General features: G+C 37.7%; 2 protein-coding genes across 2 annotated transcripts; one reads left to right on the top strand and one right to left on the bottom strand.

Annotated features, from left to right (window-relative positions):
- Window positions 1-9755: 9755 nt before the first annotated feature.
- Window positions 9756-12906, top strand: LOC120078226 (patellin-6-like). The gene is made up of 5 exons (XM_039032449.2): window positions 9756-10545; window positions 11140-11850; window positions 12075-12199; window positions 12294-12435; window positions 12540-12906. The coding sequence occupies exons 1-5, from the start codon at window positions 10432-10434 to the stop codon at window positions 12807-12809; spliced, it is 1362 nt and encodes a 453-aa protein (XP_038888377.1). The 5' UTR covers window positions 9756-10431; the 3' UTR covers window positions 12810-12906.
- A 1501-nt stretch (window positions 12907-14407) lies between these two features.
- On the bottom strand, window positions 14408-16470 carry LOC150030419 (11S globulin seed storage protein Jug r 4-like). Its single transcript, XM_090309742.1, has 4 exons — window positions 16128-16470; window positions 15799-16037; window positions 15156-15674; window positions 14408-15028 (listed from the first exon to the last, which is right to left on the bottom strand). The coding sequence occupies exons 1-4, from the start codon at window positions 16450-16452 to the stop codon at window positions 14603-14605; spliced, it is 1509 nt and encodes a 502-aa protein (XP_090165868.1). The 5' UTR covers window positions 16453-16470; the 3' UTR covers window positions 14408-14602.
- Window positions 16471-17087: the final 617 nt, after the last annotated feature.

Below are 17087 nucleotides of genomic sequence, written 5' to 3' on the forward strand. Positions count from 1 at the left end.
TTATGAGCAGAGTTTAAAAAGATGACTTAGACTAAAATCAGTAGTCGGATTGTCTTGGTTAATGAAACCCTGTGTAGAACATTCAGTGGGAGGTACTTGGGGCATGAAATGTTTCACTTACACCTTTCACTTTTCTCCTAAATAGTCCACACAGTAAGATCTATCCTTGACCTCGCGGCACCTTTGGCGTGTCCCTCCAACGGATGGTGGGGTAGGTCAATATCAAGGTGGATGGAGAGAATGTTCATAGTAAGTGGGAGTGGAAAGTGCGACGACATATCCCTTGGTCTCCCTCGTTAGGTTGAATAAAGTTACTGCGCATCGCCTTGAGACACCCTGAGAGTGTCCCCCCAAAGGATGGCAGTATTGTGTGTTTCTTTTTTTGATCTCCTGTAAGAGGATAAAGTAACTTAGTCTCTTGTCCTAATTTGTCTTTTTCCTACGGTAAGCGCATTACGGCGGGACTCTGACACTGAAAGCGAGGGGTTACACTTACGCGGAATAGTTAAAGGTTAACGATTCTAGACCAAAAAATGTGGTTGTTAGGTTTAGTTCCAAGAGTTGGTTCTGCCTAATGGTTGAGAATTCTCATCCCAGCGAAGAGGAAACTGATCACCCCATCAGTGGCGTTTGTCCTGCCTCACTGGAGCATCATTGCAAAATAGAAGTCTATAACTTAGGGTACTTGAAACTATTTTGCAAAACTGATTGGTTTAAAAATGATTTAGCAAAATCTAATAAAGTTTTGTTCATATTTTCAGCAACATTTTCAAATGGCAACAACAACGTTATCGTTGTTAAGCGTCGAAAAACTTACTGGTGATAATTTTTCAACATGGAAACACATGATCATGACGATCCTAATCATCGAGGATCTCATGTTCACTCTTACAAAGGCTTGTCCTCCTATTCCATCTCCAAATGCTGCTCGAAATGTTCGAGAGGCATACAAACGATGGACAAGGGCGAATGAGAAGGATCGAGCCTATATCTTGGTAAGTCTTTCTGAAGTCTTGGCCAAGAAACATTAGCCTATGGTCTCAGCGCGTGAGATCATGAAGTCCTTGTGGGGGATGTTTGGACAACCGTCTGAACAGCTTATGCATGAGGCTCTTAAATACATATTCAACTCCAAAATGCAAGAAGGCACCTCTGTTCGTGAACATATGCTAAACATGATGGTCCACTTCAATGTGATGAAGTTGAATAGGTCTACTATCGATGAGGGTAGCCAAGTTAGTATCATCCTGCATTCTTTGCCGGAGAGCTTCCTATACTTTGTTAGTAATGTCATTCTTAACAAAGTGAAATATAACCTTACAACTCTCCTCAACGAGTTGCAGACATACCAATCTTTGCTGAAAAGTAAGGAGAGGCAGAAGGGTGAGGCAAATGTTGCTTCATCCTCCAAGACATTCCATAGAGGTTCGACCTCAGGAACGAAGTCTGCACCTTCTGCTTTTAACTCTGCAAAGGGGAAGAAAAATAAAGGTGGTAAGGGAAAAGGGAAGGCACCTGCTAACCCACCGCCTGTCACCCCAAAGAGGCGTCCACAAGTTGCTAAAGGAAAGTGTTTCCATTACAACCAAGATGGACACTAGAAGAAGAACTGTCCCCGGTATCTGAAAGAGAAGAAAGCAGCCAAGGCTAAGGTCAAGGCCGATAAAGGTAAATGTGGTTTACTTATGCTTGAAACTTGTTTAGTAGAGAATGATGATTCTGCCTGGATAATTGATTCAGACGCCACTAGCCATGTTTGTTCTTCTTTTCAGGGGATTAGATCTTGGCGACAGCTGGAGGCTAGTGAGATGATGATGTGAGTAGGCACCGGGCACGTCGTCTTAGCAGTGGCAGTGGGAGAACTTCAGTTAGCTTTACAGAATAGGTTTCTTGTTTTAAATGATGTATATATTGTTCCTGAACTAAAGAGGAACCTTATTTTTGTAAAGTGTTTATTGCAATGTAAATATATTGTCTCTTTTGATTTGAATAAAGCATTTATTCATAAAGATGGTATTTTTATTTGCACAGCAAATCTAGAAACGAATTGATATGTACTAAGGTCGTTAGCCCTTAATTCCCTCCATAATACTGAAATGTTTAGATCTGTCGTAACTCAATCAAAACGTCGACGAATTTCTCCAAAAGAAAATGCCCAACTATGGCATCTACGTTTAGGGCATATCAATCTCAATAGGATTGAGAGATTGGTGAAGAATGAACTTCTAAGTGAGTTAGAAGAAAATTCTTTACCTGTGTGCGAATCTTGCCTTGAGGGTAAGATGACTAAACGACCTTTTACTGGAAAAGGTTCTAGAGCCAAGGAGCCTCTTGAGTTAGTACATTTTGACCTTTGTGGTCCTATGATTATGCAAGCCCGAGGTGGCTATGAGTATTTTATCAATTTTACTGATGATTACTCCAGGTATGGGTATGTTTATCTTATGCAACGGAAGTCTGAATCCTTTGAAAAGTTCAAAGAGTTCAAGGCTGAAGTTGAAAACACATTAGATAGACGGATTAAAACACTTCAATCAGATCGAGGTGGAGAGTTTTTGGACTCGACATTCTAGGACTATTTGATAGAACATGGAATCGTTTCCCAACTTTCAGCGCTGAGTACACCTCAGCAGAATGGTGTAGCGGAGAGGAGAAATAGGACCCTATTAGACATGGTCGCTCGATGATGAGTTACGCTTCCTTATCAGACTCATTTTGGGGTTTTGCAGTGGAGACTGCGGTGTACGTACTCAATTGTGTTCCCTCTAAGAGTGTTGCAAGAACACCTCTGGAGTTGTGGAACGGGCGTAAAGCTAGTTTACGTCACTTCTGCATTTGGGGTTGCCCTGAACATGTGCTTAAGGCTAATCCCAAGAAGTTGGAACCATGGTCGAGGTTATGCCTCTTTGTAGGCTACCCCAAAGGTACACGAGGGGGTTACTTTTATGATCCAACGAAAAATACGGTGTTTGTTTCAACAAACGCTACTTTCCTGGAGGAGGATCATATAAAGGAGCACAGTCCACAAAGCAAAGTCGTTACGTGAACTTTCCAATGAAACTACTGAAACTTCAACAAGAGTTGTTGAAAAGCTTCTACATCAACAAGAGTTATTGATGGGAGTTCATTCAGTAGGTTGGTTCCACCTCAAGAGTTAAGGGAACCTCGACGTAGTGGGAGGGTTACGAACTCACTCATTCGCTATCTGGGTTAAATGGAAATCCTTGCTATGGTAGCAGATGGCGACGTTGAGGATCCGTTACCTTATAAGAAGGCAATGGAGGATGTTGACCGGGATGAATGGGTCAAGGCCATGGATCTCGAGATGGAGTCGATGTACTTCAACTCAGTATGGGATCTTGTAGATCAGCCTGATGGGGTTCGCCCTATAAGTTATAAATGGATCTACAAGTGCAAACGAGGTATTAATGGGAAGGTACAGACCTTCAAGGCTCGACTTGTGGTAATGGGTTATACCTAGGTAGAGGGAGTCGACTATGAGGAGACTTTCTCGCCTGTTGCCATGTTAAAGTCGATTCGCATCCTCCTGTCCATTTCAATTTATTATAATTATGAGATCTAGCAAATAAACGTCAAGACGACCTTTCTGAATGGCAATCTTGAGGAGACCATTTATATGGTGCAGCCTAAGAGATTCATAACCCAAGGTCAAGGGAAACTGAATTGATCCATTTATGGACTGAAACAGGCGTCTCGATCTTAGAACATACGATTTGATACTGCGATCAAGTTGTATGGCTTTGACCAAAATGTTGATGAACCTTATGTCTACAAAAGATCATCAACACTTCAGTAATCTTTTTAGTATTGTATGTAGATAATACCCAACTCATTGGGAATGATGTAGGTCTACTGACTACAGTTAAGAACTGGCTAGCGACCCAATTCCAAATGAAAGATTTGGGAGAGGCTCAGTTTGTTCTAGGTATACAGATCTTTCGAGATCGTAAGAACAAAGTGCTAGCACTGTCTCAGGAATCGTACATTGACAAGATGTTGCTCAAGTACTCGATGCAGGACTCCAAGAGAGGCCTACTGCCGTTCCGGCATGGAGTCACTTTGTCTAAGGAAGTGTGTCTTAAGATGCCTCAAGAGGTTGAGAAGATGAGACGGGTCCCATATGCATCTACCGTTGGCAGTTTGATGTACGTGATGCTCTATATTCGTCTAGACATCTGCTACGCTATGGATATAGTCAGTAGGTATCAGTCTAACCCAAGCCAGGGTCACTAGACCACAGTAAAGAACATCCTCAAGTATCTTCGGAGAATGAGGGTCTACATGCTTGTATATGGTTTGAGGGATTTGATCCTTACAGGATACACGGATTCTGACTTTCAGACTGATAAGGACTCTCGCAAGTCCACATCAGGGTCAGTCTTTACTCTTAATGGAAGAACTGTAGTGTAGTGAAGCACTAAGCAGGGGTGCATCGCCGACTCCACTATGGAGGTGGAGTACGTATCGGCTTGCGAAGCTACTAAGAAGGCCGTCTGGCTCAGGAAGTTTTTGACAGACCTGGAAGTTGTTCCAGATATGTCTAGGACCATTACCTTCTATTGTGATAATAGTGGGGCAGTGACGAACTCCAAGGAGCCAAGGAGTCATAAGCGCGGCAAACACATAGAGCCGAAGTATCATCTGATCCGCGAGATAGTGCATCGAGGAGATGTGATCGTCACGCAGATCGCTTCAGAGTACAATGTTGCTGACCCATTTATGAAGGCTCTCTCGGCTACAGTGTTTGAGGGTCACCTACGGAGCATGGGTCTACAGGATTGCCCGCGGCTGGACTAGGGCAAGTGGGAGATTTTCTTTTACTGGGCTTTTATGCCCTAGTTTATTGTTTTGTACTAAGATTTTTTGTACACCCTACTTCGCTTTAGGATAAGTGAGAGATTGTTGGGGTTGATTCCCTCAAGTCTCGTGTCCTGTAGTTTGTAAACAGTATGTACGAACACTTGTGTTGTTAATATGTGATATTTACTTCACATCTTATATTTTGCTCGGTTAAATGTTTTATTTTCTTTACCACAAACCAATAAACATAAAATACCTAGTTATCTGTATGTGACTCAAGCATGTATGTGGTGACATACAAGTGGATCATGTCTTGAGTGATAACCAAAATGGTATGTAGTATATGGATAAAGGAGGGAAACCTTATCCTGGTAACGCTACGGACGCGGCCCGCTTTGTGGAATGGTCACAAGTGTTGTGACTTGTCACAGATGGGAAAAGGAGTGGGGGGGGGGGGGGGGGGGGGGGGGGGGGGGGGGGGGGGGGGGGGGGTGGTGGAAAAAAATAACAGATGGTCTGATCCTGATCATTCGTGTTAGGGACATGCGAGTGGAGGCGTCCTATACAAAGAGTTTGTATAAAACCTGACCACGAAATGTTAACGTCTCGTTATATAACACCGTTCAGGACAGAGACTTCACTTCACTAGGATGACCATAGGTAGCATGACCTCAATCCTGAGTAAGTTAGAAACTCCTACCATTGAGGGCGGTCTTTTGATTTGTATGGGTGCGAGTGGCTAGGTCGCCGATTCAAACCTACCAATTTTTGGATTCGTCTGATTTGGGAGCTGGGAACTCAGCTGCACAAGATGTAATTCACTCCTTCCCCGAGGTAGGGGTAAGTAGATAGATAGCTCCCTTAAGGGCTGATTTTGGGGCTTGAACGATGTGGCGCCACACACCTTCTCCTAGCCCGAGAGGTGTTCATACATAGTTGGACTATGTTGTATTGTTCATTAGAGGAATCAGTGGTACTTAAGAAGTGAGATGTAACTACAGGGGCAAAACGATAAATTGGCTCAGCTGTATTTACGAGCATCTATGAAGGGTCATCGTACTCATGATTGGTTATATCCAACGAACACAAAAATATATCTGTGGTAAGAAGAGCTCAGCTGTTGGTCTTCAGTGGAATGCCTGACAGTTAACGGATGGTGGATCTCGTGGCTAAAGAGTTTAGTCAGCTATTCACGTACCGTTGGAGCTTCGAGCCACAGGTCCATTAGGTCCCCTGGGTAGCTTGGATAAAGTCGAGAACCAATATTTGGGTTAATTTGAAATATTCAAATTGACAAGAGGAAGTTCGATTATATATGATATAATTGGACTGGTTAATTATATATGATATAATTGGCAAATGTATGAGATACATTATTTTGGAGGAAATTAGATATAAATATGATTTATATCAAGTAGAGGAGAAAATAATAGATATGTGATATCAAACTATAGGATATAAATATAATATGATTATATTAATTAATTAATTAATTAATTAATTATATGATAATTAATCCTTTTTTCACGTTCGGACGTGGGTTAATGGGCAGCATTGGTTATGGTAACCGATGAGTTAAAAATTAAAAAGTTTTCATTTTTGCATTGTGCAATCGATCGTCCATTCAATCGCTCAAAAAGAATTCGTGAAGCATGCGTTGGTGATTGAAAACGATCGCTTGAGAGCCTATATGATAGCGTTCTCCGCCTAAACGATCGTATACCTCGTGCCTAAACGATTGCACACTATCGTCTAGACGATCGAATAGCTTATATAAATGATTGTATAGTGTGCCGTTTTAGCTAAAAGATCGTATACCTTTTCCTAGACGATCGTTCAGTAAATCCTACACGATCGTGTAGCTTCTCTAGACGATAAACACTTCTGCTATGCGATAGCATCATTTTCTCTCCCACTTGCTTATCGACTACACGACTCATGTTTCCTCTGTCCTCTAACAAATTCACCAAAGCCCACACTTTGGGTTTTCATTCCGAGAATATCCGGGGCTCATTAGTGGTGGTGTCGTCCCCGTTGCAGCATTCGTGTTCGCGTTGATCGTGCTGCTGCAGTCGACGTTGCCGTTAGGTGTTGGTAGATCTCTTGGAGGGTTTCCGCTACGTTGGGGTTCTGAAGTTCGAAGATAGTCTTTAACTGGTATGGAACTCTTTCCCTGTTAATTATCTTGTTTTGAGCATGCTGATAATTAGATTTATTTGCATACCTGTATGTGTTGAATGTATATAATTTGTATTTCGGTCACGATAAGATCGGAGCGATCTAAACGCGCTCATGGAACTCTCGGTATGAGATCCTTCAAGGTTATCACTTAAACATGATCTACCTGTATGTCTCTACATACATGTCTTGTTGGGATTGATGCCCTAAATCTCGTAGGGTTCTATAGTTTGTAAACACTTATATGAATAAACACTTTATGATTTATAATATATGATATTTTATTCACTTCAGTCTATGAAATATGAGATATTTTAGTTGTATTAACCACAAACCAATTAACTAAGATCCATGGTTATCGTTAAACACGTATGTGGAGATATACAAGTGGATCGTATTTTAAGTGACAACCTAAATGGTCTGTAGTATATGGATAAGGAGGGATACCTTATCTTGGTGACACTACGAGTGTGACCCGCTTTATAGGTGTTACAAATGTTGTAAAGTGCTACAAATGATTTGATCCTGATCATTCATATATTAGACATGCGAGCAGAGATATTCTATACAAAATAGTTTGTATAAGACCGGACTACGAAATGTTTCGTCTCGCTATATAATGCCGTTCATAATTGAGACTTTCATTTCACTAGGATGACCATAGGTAACATGACCTTAATCCTGAGTGAGTTGTGAACTCCTGCCTATGAGGGTGGTCTTTTGATTTGCATGGGTGAGAGTGGCCAGATCGTCGACTCAACAAGCCTACCATTTTGGAGATTGGTCTGCTTGGGGAGCTGGGAACTCAGCTACACAAGATGAAATTCACTCATTCCCCGGAGCAGAGGTAAGTAGGTAAATTACTCCCTTAAGGACTGATTCCAGGGCTTGAACAATGTGGCGTACACCTTCTTTTGGCCCAAGAAGGGTTTAATCATAGAGAGCTATGATTTATTGTTCATTAGAGAAATCAGTGGTACTTAAGAAGTTAGATGTAACTACAGAGATAAAACGGTAATTTGGTCCAATTGTACTTGCGAGAGATATATGAAGTGTCATCGTACTATTAATTGGTTATATCCAATGGACACATAAATATATTTGTAGTGCGAAAGTGCAGCTGTCGGTCTTTAGTGGAGTGCCCGATAGTTAACGGATGGTGGATAATGTGATTAAAGAGTTTAGTCAGTTATTCACGTACGGTTGGAGCTTTAAGCTATAGGTTCATAAGGTCCCCTTGGTAGCTCAATGGAATCAAGTTGAGAATCAGTTTTTGGGTTAGTTTGAAATGTTCAAATTAACAACAGGGAATTTGTTTATATATGATATAATTAAATTAATTAAATTATATATGATATAATTGATATGATGTATTTGATACATTATTTGATTGGAGAAATTAATATAAATATGATTTATATTAAATACTATAAATAGAAAAAAAAACTATGATTTATATGTTGCATATGATGCAATGGTGAAATTATAGATTATAAATATAATATGATAAGTTAGTTATTATATTTATTTATAATTTATTAATTATATAATAATTAATATATACTTTTTTCTAAATAACCGACCTTAGTGGGTGGTTACATTGTTTTATGGAAATTGTGAGATAAAAAAAAAAATTGATTTCAAAATTCTCATAACAACACGCAACTTACATTATTCACTATCGAGTGACTACACGATCGTATCGAGTTTACTATACGATAGTAATCTTTTCTAAACGACTAAGTATCGAGTCTATACAATAGGCTTCCATTTGCTACACGATATTGTCATCGTCTACTCGATTGTTTTCTCTTTCACTTCCTCCTTCCCTCATTCTAAAATAAGCCAGAGCCCATAACTCCTGAGTTCTCACAACGAAAATACCAAGGTAATCTTATGGTGGTGTCTAGTTTTGTTTGAGGATCGAGTTTTACTCGTTGGTGTTCGAGGAAGTTCCAGTTGTTCGTTGCGCTCGAGTTCGATCGAGGGACATACATGAAAGAAAGAGTTCTTCAAAGGTATTGTTTTCTCGATCCCTTGTATTTAATTATGAAGCATGTTGTAATTTATTTTTAATACATAATCATTTCTGTATGATTATAAATGTTTGAATTATTTCACCATGGAGTTTGGAACGATCCACTTCCGTTCAAAGGTCCTCTATAATTAGATTTCTTTCATGTCTAAGTTACTGAAGGTAACCTTAGATCTTTGTTTATTAGTTTCTGTGGGTTAATACTACTAATATACTAATGATGCATTAATGTTAATTTTTTTTAATTAAACAACTATTGATCGATAAACTATTGATACACCAATGTGATACTTCATATTGCATTTTGAAAGAATAATGATATGCAATTGATACACTAATGGTAACTGATATAACTTATATTTGTTATATCAGTTGACACAATCAATGCAATTAAGATATACTGTTAAATTGGAAAAAAAATATTAAACCTAACAAAACTAAGGCCAAAGCTTAAATTAGATAATCGAAACTAAACTAATGGATGGAAAAACAACTCAACATCAACACAATACAGAAAAAACAAAAACAATATATTCCTCATAATCAAACAAACAATATGCACTATAACACAATTGAAACTTTGAAAGTTACGATAAATCAATTGTATAAATAATATATTTTATATCATTGATTGATATATCAAATATAAAATCAGATTTAAATCGAATAAATATCTTTCATACGTTCTATATCTTTCCAAAAAATTCATTCTCTCATATATAGTTTCCAACATAGACAATAAATTCTCCCCTGTTTTAGAATTTCAACGTATAGGAAAATTTTCACGATAGAAAAAAATGTCAAACTATTTACATGAATAGTAAAAAAAAATATTGTAATAGACACTAATAGACTTCTAATCAAACCTATATAAACAAAGATTAAAATTTTACTATTTTATGTAAATAGTTTACATTATTTTTCTATTTTTGAAAATTATCCTTATATATATATAAGGATTTAGTTTCTTTTATTAAAAAAATGATATTTTTATGTTGGAATTGATAAGAACCACGAATTTGTAACAACATACCAAATCAAATCAGTTGATTCATGAGTTTTTGGCTATGAACAAATGAATGAAAAATTATAATCTCAGAAAAAGAATTTCTAAATTTGGGAGGAAAAAAACCCAATGGCTTTTGTGGTTTTGAGAATCCACAGCCTCTCTTCTCTGTAAATGATTCAACAAAGGATTTTTTTTTTGTTTGTTTCTTTCTTTTGGTGCAATGAAGGCCTCAATTATTAATATTATCATCAATTCATCCATCATTTTTTTTCTTATTCTCCATCAATAATCTCTTGTTCTGATCGGTTCTAGCTAAGGCAGTATCTGGTTTTCCGGCGACCCCATCTCTCCGGCTGCCGGAGTCGTCCTGGATTTCGAAGAAGAAAAAATGGTGGCCGAGAGAAATGGGAAAAAGGTTTATGATGAGACTACTGTGGAAGCTGATATGCACCTCCATTCTATAAACAAGGATGAAGAATTTCATTATTTTGAAGATGATCTGGTCAGACCTATCTTTCTTGATTCAATTATAAATTTAGTCTTTGTACTTTATTTTCAATTGTATCGACTATTCATAAGTGTTTTTTACTTCGTTTATGTTTATTTGATTATGAACCTTCAAAATTATAAATTTAATTTCTAAACTTCATTCACAAATGTATCAACAAACACAAAATGGAAAGTTTAGACCCATTTGGTAACTATTTCGTTTTTTATTTTTGAAAATTAAGTCTATTTCCTCCCTATTCGATTGAATTCTTAGTTAAATTCTAAAAGTTTTCAAATTTTGGTTTAGTTTTTTAAACTATTGATAGAAGGAGATAAGAAAAGAAGAAATTTGGAGGTGAGAATATTGTTTATATAGGCTTAATTTTCAAAAACAAAAAAACAAAAATAAAATGATTGAACGGCGCATATAAAGATTTTATATTACACAAAATTCAAATTTTGAGATCAGGATGTATTAATTTTACAAAAATTAAATATGTCAAGAATTTGTTAGACACGAGATTGAAAGTTTAAATACCAAATAAATACAAATTTCAAAATTCATGATTGATTTGAAAGTTGGATATATATTCGATGAACACAACAGGAAAAATCGGAAGGCGAAATGGAGGAAAAAGAATTAGACGAAATGGAAAAGAAGATGAGAAAGAAGAGAAAGAAGAGAGCTTTATTAGAATTTCGTTGCAGAGTGGAAGATGCAATTATAGGGAATTATCTTCTTGGCAAACCCAACAGAAACACTTGCCCTAAAGAAGCAGCCAAAGCCAGAGAACAACTCAAAGAAATAACCCTTTGGGGAGTTCCATTATTGCCAAGCAAAGGCCACGAAGGAACAGATGTTTTACTTCAAAAGTTCTTGAAAGCCAAACATTACAAAGTCCATGAAGCCTTTGAAATGCTTAGAAAGACTTTGAAATGGAGAAAAGACTACAAAGCTGATGGGATTCTTGAAGAGAAACTTGGTGGTGATCTTCAAAATTTGGTTGGTTTTTTGGAGGGTAAAGATAGGGAAGGACATCCTCTTTGGTTCAATGCCAATGGGGTTCTGAAAGATAGAGAAATGTACCAAAAAACATTTGGGAGTGAGGAGAAATGTGAAGAGTTCTTGAGATGGATGGTTCAAAATATGGAGAAAGGGATTAAACAACTTAGGTTTGAGAAAGGAGGGGTTGATTCTATTGTTCAAATTACTGATTTGAAAAACTCTCCCGGTCCTGCCATGAAAGAGTTTCGTTCCGTTAGCAAGAAAGCTCTCTTGCTTTTACAAGATCATTATCCCGAACTCGTCTATAAAAACGTAAGAACAATATCTTCTTTCGTCTCTTCTTCTTGGTCCTAACAAGTATCTTGAACTGCACCCTTTTTTTTTTTTTAGCCTAATCTATGTTTGGAGAAATCGATAGGGCTTTAAAATGATGGGATGTAGTTCAGGAGGCAACACACGAGAAACTCGGGTTGATCTGCTATATATCTCTACTTCTTCTAAAAGGGTTGTTGGTTTTGTGTGTTTTGGTTTTGCAGATAGTTATAAACGCTCCGTTTTGGTACTACGCGCGACACATACTCCGATCGAAGATTATCAGCCACAAAACCAAGGCCAAATTCGTTTTTGCAAGTCCATCAAAAGTGACCAAGACACTTCTCAAGTGAGGAAAAGATCATGATCTTGATCCTATTCTATATTCAAAGTTTTCATTTTTTGAATAATTTTCAAGTAATTAGGCCTCTATCCTAAACTAGGTTTATAGCCCCGGAACAGTTGCCGGTTCGATATGGTGGGCTTAAAAGAGACGACGATGACGACTTCTCACCGGCTGATAAAGCTTCAGAGCTCAGCATTAAAGGAAACTTCGCTGCCAACATCGAATTCCCAGTTACTGAGGTAATCAAGCCTAGAAATCCAATAACTATACAAAAGAAATGACAATATAAAGTGACTCATAATTTGAATCTGGTGAAATGACATTATACAACTTGGACGTACAGCCGGGAGTGACGATGGTGTGGGACGTGACGGTGGTGGGATGGGACGTCGTATACAAGGAAGAATTTGTACCAGAAGATGAAGGATCATACAGAATTCAATTGCAAAATCAAAAGAAAGTAGGAGAGAGCCTAAGGAATTGTTTCTACATCAGTGAACCTGGAAAGATTGTGATAACAATTGAGAATCCAACTTTTAACCATAAGAAGACAGTCTACTATAGATCAAAAACCAAGCCCACTGTCCCCATGTACATTTTATTCAACAAATAGCCATTTCTTAGTGCTCATATTGGAGGAGGGAGAGACTTTAACTAAAACAAAAACGGTTTTCATGACTCAAAAAATTTGTCGTGATCACATTTCTTGACATTCTTTTAGTCTTTGAATTGACCGCTTCTAAAATCTGTTATTATTGGTTCGCTTAAATGTCGGGTGTACTAGAAATTTGATACAACATAGGAGGATGGTGAAAATTATTGTAAACAGAAAGAACACCATTCTGTTTTTAATTTCTCCATTAGAAATACAGACAACAAAACTCTGTTTTAAATTTCTGTCATATACATTTTAAGTGAAAAATAGTGATCAGAACATTAGGTACAAATTCTAGGTGCTCATAATGGTTAACCCTACTTTTATTTTTTCATGGTACATCTATGGTAAATTTAAACAAATCATCTGGTACACTTACACACAATGACCCTCTTATGATTTTGATTTTAGTTTATTTTTATGAAATTTATGTTTATTTCCTTCCATTTTTCCAATTATGATTTTCACATTCTTTAAAAATTAAAACACTTGAATTTCTTGGCCAAGTTCTAAATGAATGTTTGTTTCAAAACTATTTTTTCCGGTTTTTAAAACTTTATTTAGTTTTTGAAAATATTATTAGAAACTGGATAACAAAAATATAGAAATATATAGTGGAAGTAATGCTTATAAACTTAATTTTCCAAAACAAATGCCCGTTTGATAACAATTTTATTTTTTTTATAAAAAAAATTAAGCCTATAAACACCACTTTCATCTATTAATTTATTAATTTGTGTGTTTTGTTGTCTATATTTTAGGAGTGTTTTCAAAATCAAAACCCAATTTTAAAAACTAAAAAAAGTAATTTTCAAACACTCAAGTTTTTTTATGGACATTAGCTAAGACTTCAAATGTTTACATAAGGAATGTGAAAACTATGAGTAAGAAAGTGTGAGATATCCAAAAAATGGAGCCTAAATGGTTAACAAAAGGAGCTTGGTTTTGTTATTTTATTTTTCTCACATTTAATCGTATAAAAATTAGGTTAAACTATACAAAATACCCATGAATTCTGGAGTTTGTTTTTAATCATGCTCCACTTTGAAGAGTTTCATTTTTATCCTTTTAACTTTGAAATTCTTCTAGAAAAAATAAAATAAAGGATGAAAATTGATGTGTAAAAATTCTAATACAACATTGAAAATTATGATTGTTAGTGTTATTTATTTCATCTCAAAAGGCATTATATGTATATTAGAGGGAATGAAGTTCTCAATCCATGGTGATCACCTACCTAAGATTTATATCCTACGAATTTTCTTGACACCCAGATATTGTAGGTTCATGAGAGTTCTTGTGAAATTAGTCGAAATGCATGCTAGTTGGCCCATAAACTCACGGATATAAGAAAGGAGGTATCTAATCAATTCTTACCCATCAACTAAGAAAATGATGTTGTATATGATAATTAATCGATAATCTCTCCAAGAGTATTTTTTTAGACAAATTTTAACTCCAAACTTCAAGTATTTTGTATAATAATTTAACCTAATTTGAGGAAGAAAGGAGGAAAAGCATATATATTGGATGGTTTTATTATTCAAAGATAAACTTTGGGATTGGGAAGAGGACATAGAAAAGCTCTGTTTTACATGAAGGCCATACACACACAAGTTCTTGTATAAGAAAGGCCTCGTCTTTATTATTATTATTATGATTATTCCGAAGCTTTAAACCCTAAATTATTACACCATAAAACCAAAAGCCAAAACTGGCCCTTCCTGCCAAACCAAACCAAGCCAAGCCCTTTACATTGCTTCTACCGGGATAGCCGGCCTACGCGACGACGACATACGAGGGGGCAGTAAAGTGGTCTCGTCTCTGTTGAATTTTAGCCTTCGAGCCTCTTCTGTGGACATTCTATAGGCACTGGCAAGGACTTGAACTGGGAATGCCCTCATGACTGAGGTGCGGCCAGCCAGTGTGTTAATCATGGCATTATCGTTCGTTTTGAATGAAACCCACTCGAACCCTTCGTCGCCTGCCTTCTTCACTATGGCGAAGTTTTGTGGAACCACTAGAACCTGTCGTTGTTGTAGTTCGCCGTCGAATACAGTTTGCCCTCTGCAGTCTACTACTTGTACTCTCGCTCGCCCTCTTGTTACGAATATTATGCTGTGCGCATTTTGGTTCCAGTGTGGAACGTACATCGCATTCTGCATTAATATCACAAACTGTCAATTTTCCTGCTTACATTGTTTTTTTAAACATCTTAGAAAGTCATTCCAAATAGGCTTGCTTACTCTATAGAGAACACCCCGCTCACCCCCCCCCCCCCACCCCCCCCCCTTTTTAGAGAACACCCCGCTCAGCACTGAGCTGAAGCCAACGGAGGATGGGGAAGCGATGGCTGTTGGTGGTGCTAAGACGACCGGCTTCAGGTGTGTACATATCAGCGCGTGAAGCATCACCAATGTTCTCCTTCATTCTCATAGAGCAAATAGTTTCATCCAAACCATTATCGTCCCACCGACGACCCTGGTGGCGCTCACGTTGTCTTTCCATCTCTTCTTCTTGTTCCTCTTCCCATTCTCGCTCTTCTCCTCTGTGTCCTCCCCGCGATCTTGGTGGCCTGATCACCTCAAGCTGTCCCTCAACCTTTATGATGTTGCGCCTGAAGTCATCTTCTCCACGAAGCTTCCTTGCTGTCTCCGTGTTTATGTTAAGAATTTCTGCAAGAACTCTGTCATCAAAGGCATAGAAGATGTTGTTCTTGTTACTTGATCCCTCCTTGCGACTACTTTGTCGTCTCCCCTCTTGCCTCCATTCCGATCTCCACTCTGGGAACTCCTCCTCTGGGTTCCCAGCTAAGTAGAAAGCCTGCATGGTTGACAGAAAATAAATTAAATTTACCGTAACTCCTTCACAATAATACCAATATTTCTAAATTTAATTTAGTTAGTTAAAACATTATATCATTGACCTGAATTCAAATCTGACTTACCCTAGGATGGAAGTCAAGTTGGTTGGCATGGTTACTAACATCAAGAAGAACAACTGCAATCAATCTCTCATTGCCATCATTATAGGTCCATTGAGCAGAACCAGCAGGCACAGCGAAGAGATCGCCAGCACGTACATGGCGGATCTTCTGATGTCGGTCTCGGAACTCCCCGGCTGATTGCTGAGACTCTTGGTACGTTTCAGGGCAACCCGGAAGTACAACTCCCTTAAACCCTCTCCCTATTCCACAAAACTCATCACATCATTCTCAACAACTTTTAAACTCAACAAGAAAAACGATAAACATAAAAGAACAAAAGTTGATAGTACCTCTCTCAATGTAGATAAGTTGTGGGGCATTGGTGTAATGAGGGAGGAGAAGGCCATTGGGATCAATAATATATCTCTGGACAGCCACACCGGCGCACCGGAACATCTCGTGGCTAGGATCCCACATCTCGATCACGCCACCTTCGGCCTCGATGCGGCGGGAGGGTTCGAGGGCATCGAGCCTATCCAGGCGACACTCACGATACCGTCTTTCACCCTCGCGGAAGTGTCGGGAGACGTCGCGGAGGTTTTCGTCGGTTGCTAGGCAGCCATTGAAGAGAACCAAGAAGCAAAAGGAAAGAGAGAGGAAAAGAGGGTTTCCCATGGCTGTGTGTTTAATAAGTTGTACTGTTTTGAAGTGAAGTGGAGAGTGGGGAACGTTGGGATTTTATAGTTGAAGGAAGGTAGTAAAGGAGGGGACACGTTTGAGAAGATGGGGAAGAAAGATTAAGACATTTTTCAAATTGCATGGAAAAAATAGCTTATTTTTTGTACACATAATAGCAATGGTATGTTGCAGATGGCTTAAGGTATCTGAAGAAATTGTATGGCAAATGCTGTTTTAGCTTTATGTTGTTTGTGGTGTGTTTTGGAGTATTCTTCATAGCTATCTCAATCAAATATTTGTCATTTATAGTTTGATGTCAATATATCAAAAACCCAAAGATGGTTTCATAACTATTTGATTTTTTAGTTTTTACTTTTATTTTAGAATTGTACTTGGTTTTTTCCACAAATTTTTACACTAGTTTTCATTTTTAAATTTTCTAAAAGCTAAAACTAAAAGTTTTAAAAATTACTGTAAACACTTGATATTTTATTTTGACAATTAATCTTATAAATACTGCTTTTAGGATTAATTTATTTGTTTTGTTATCTATTTTTCTTATAGGTGTTTTAAAAAATCAAATCAAGTTTTGAAAACTAAAAAAAATATTTTGTTAAAACTAAAACAAAAAT

This window comes from Benincasa hispida, unplaced genomic scaffold (assembly GCF_027475165.1).
Source record: "Benincasa hispida cultivar pf3 unplaced genomic scaffold, pf3_genome.v1.1 HicScf219, whole genome shotgun sequence".
Lineage (NCBI taxonomy): Eukaryota > Viridiplantae > Streptophyta > Magnoliopsida > Cucurbitales > Cucurbitaceae > Benincasa > Benincasa hispida.

Coding starts and splice junctions, on each gene's coding strand:
- LOC120078226 (XM_039032449.2), top strand. CDS start 10,432: ATGGTGGCCGAGAGAAATGGGAAAAAGGTTTATGATGAGACTACTGTG. Junction 11,851..12,074: donor CCGAACTCGTCTATAAAAAC/GTAAGAACAATA, acceptor TTGGTTTTGCAG/ATAGTTATAAACGCTCCGTT. Junction 12,200..12,293: donor GTGACCAAGACACTTCTCAA/GTGAGGAAAAGA, acceptor ATCCTAAACTAG/GTTTATAGCCCCGGAACAGT.
- LOC150030419 (XM_090309742.1), bottom strand. CDS start 16,452: ATGGGAAACCCTCTTTTCCTCTCTCTTTCCTTTTGCTTCTTGGTTCTC. Junction 16,038..16,127: donor ACTTATCTACATTGAGAGAG/GTACTATCAACT, acceptor TTTGTGGAATAG/GGAGAGGGTTTAAGGGAGTT. Junction 15,029..15,155: donor AGCTCAGTGCTGAGCGGGGT/GTTCTCTAAAAA, acceptor GAAAATTGACAG/TTTGTGATATTAATGCAGAA.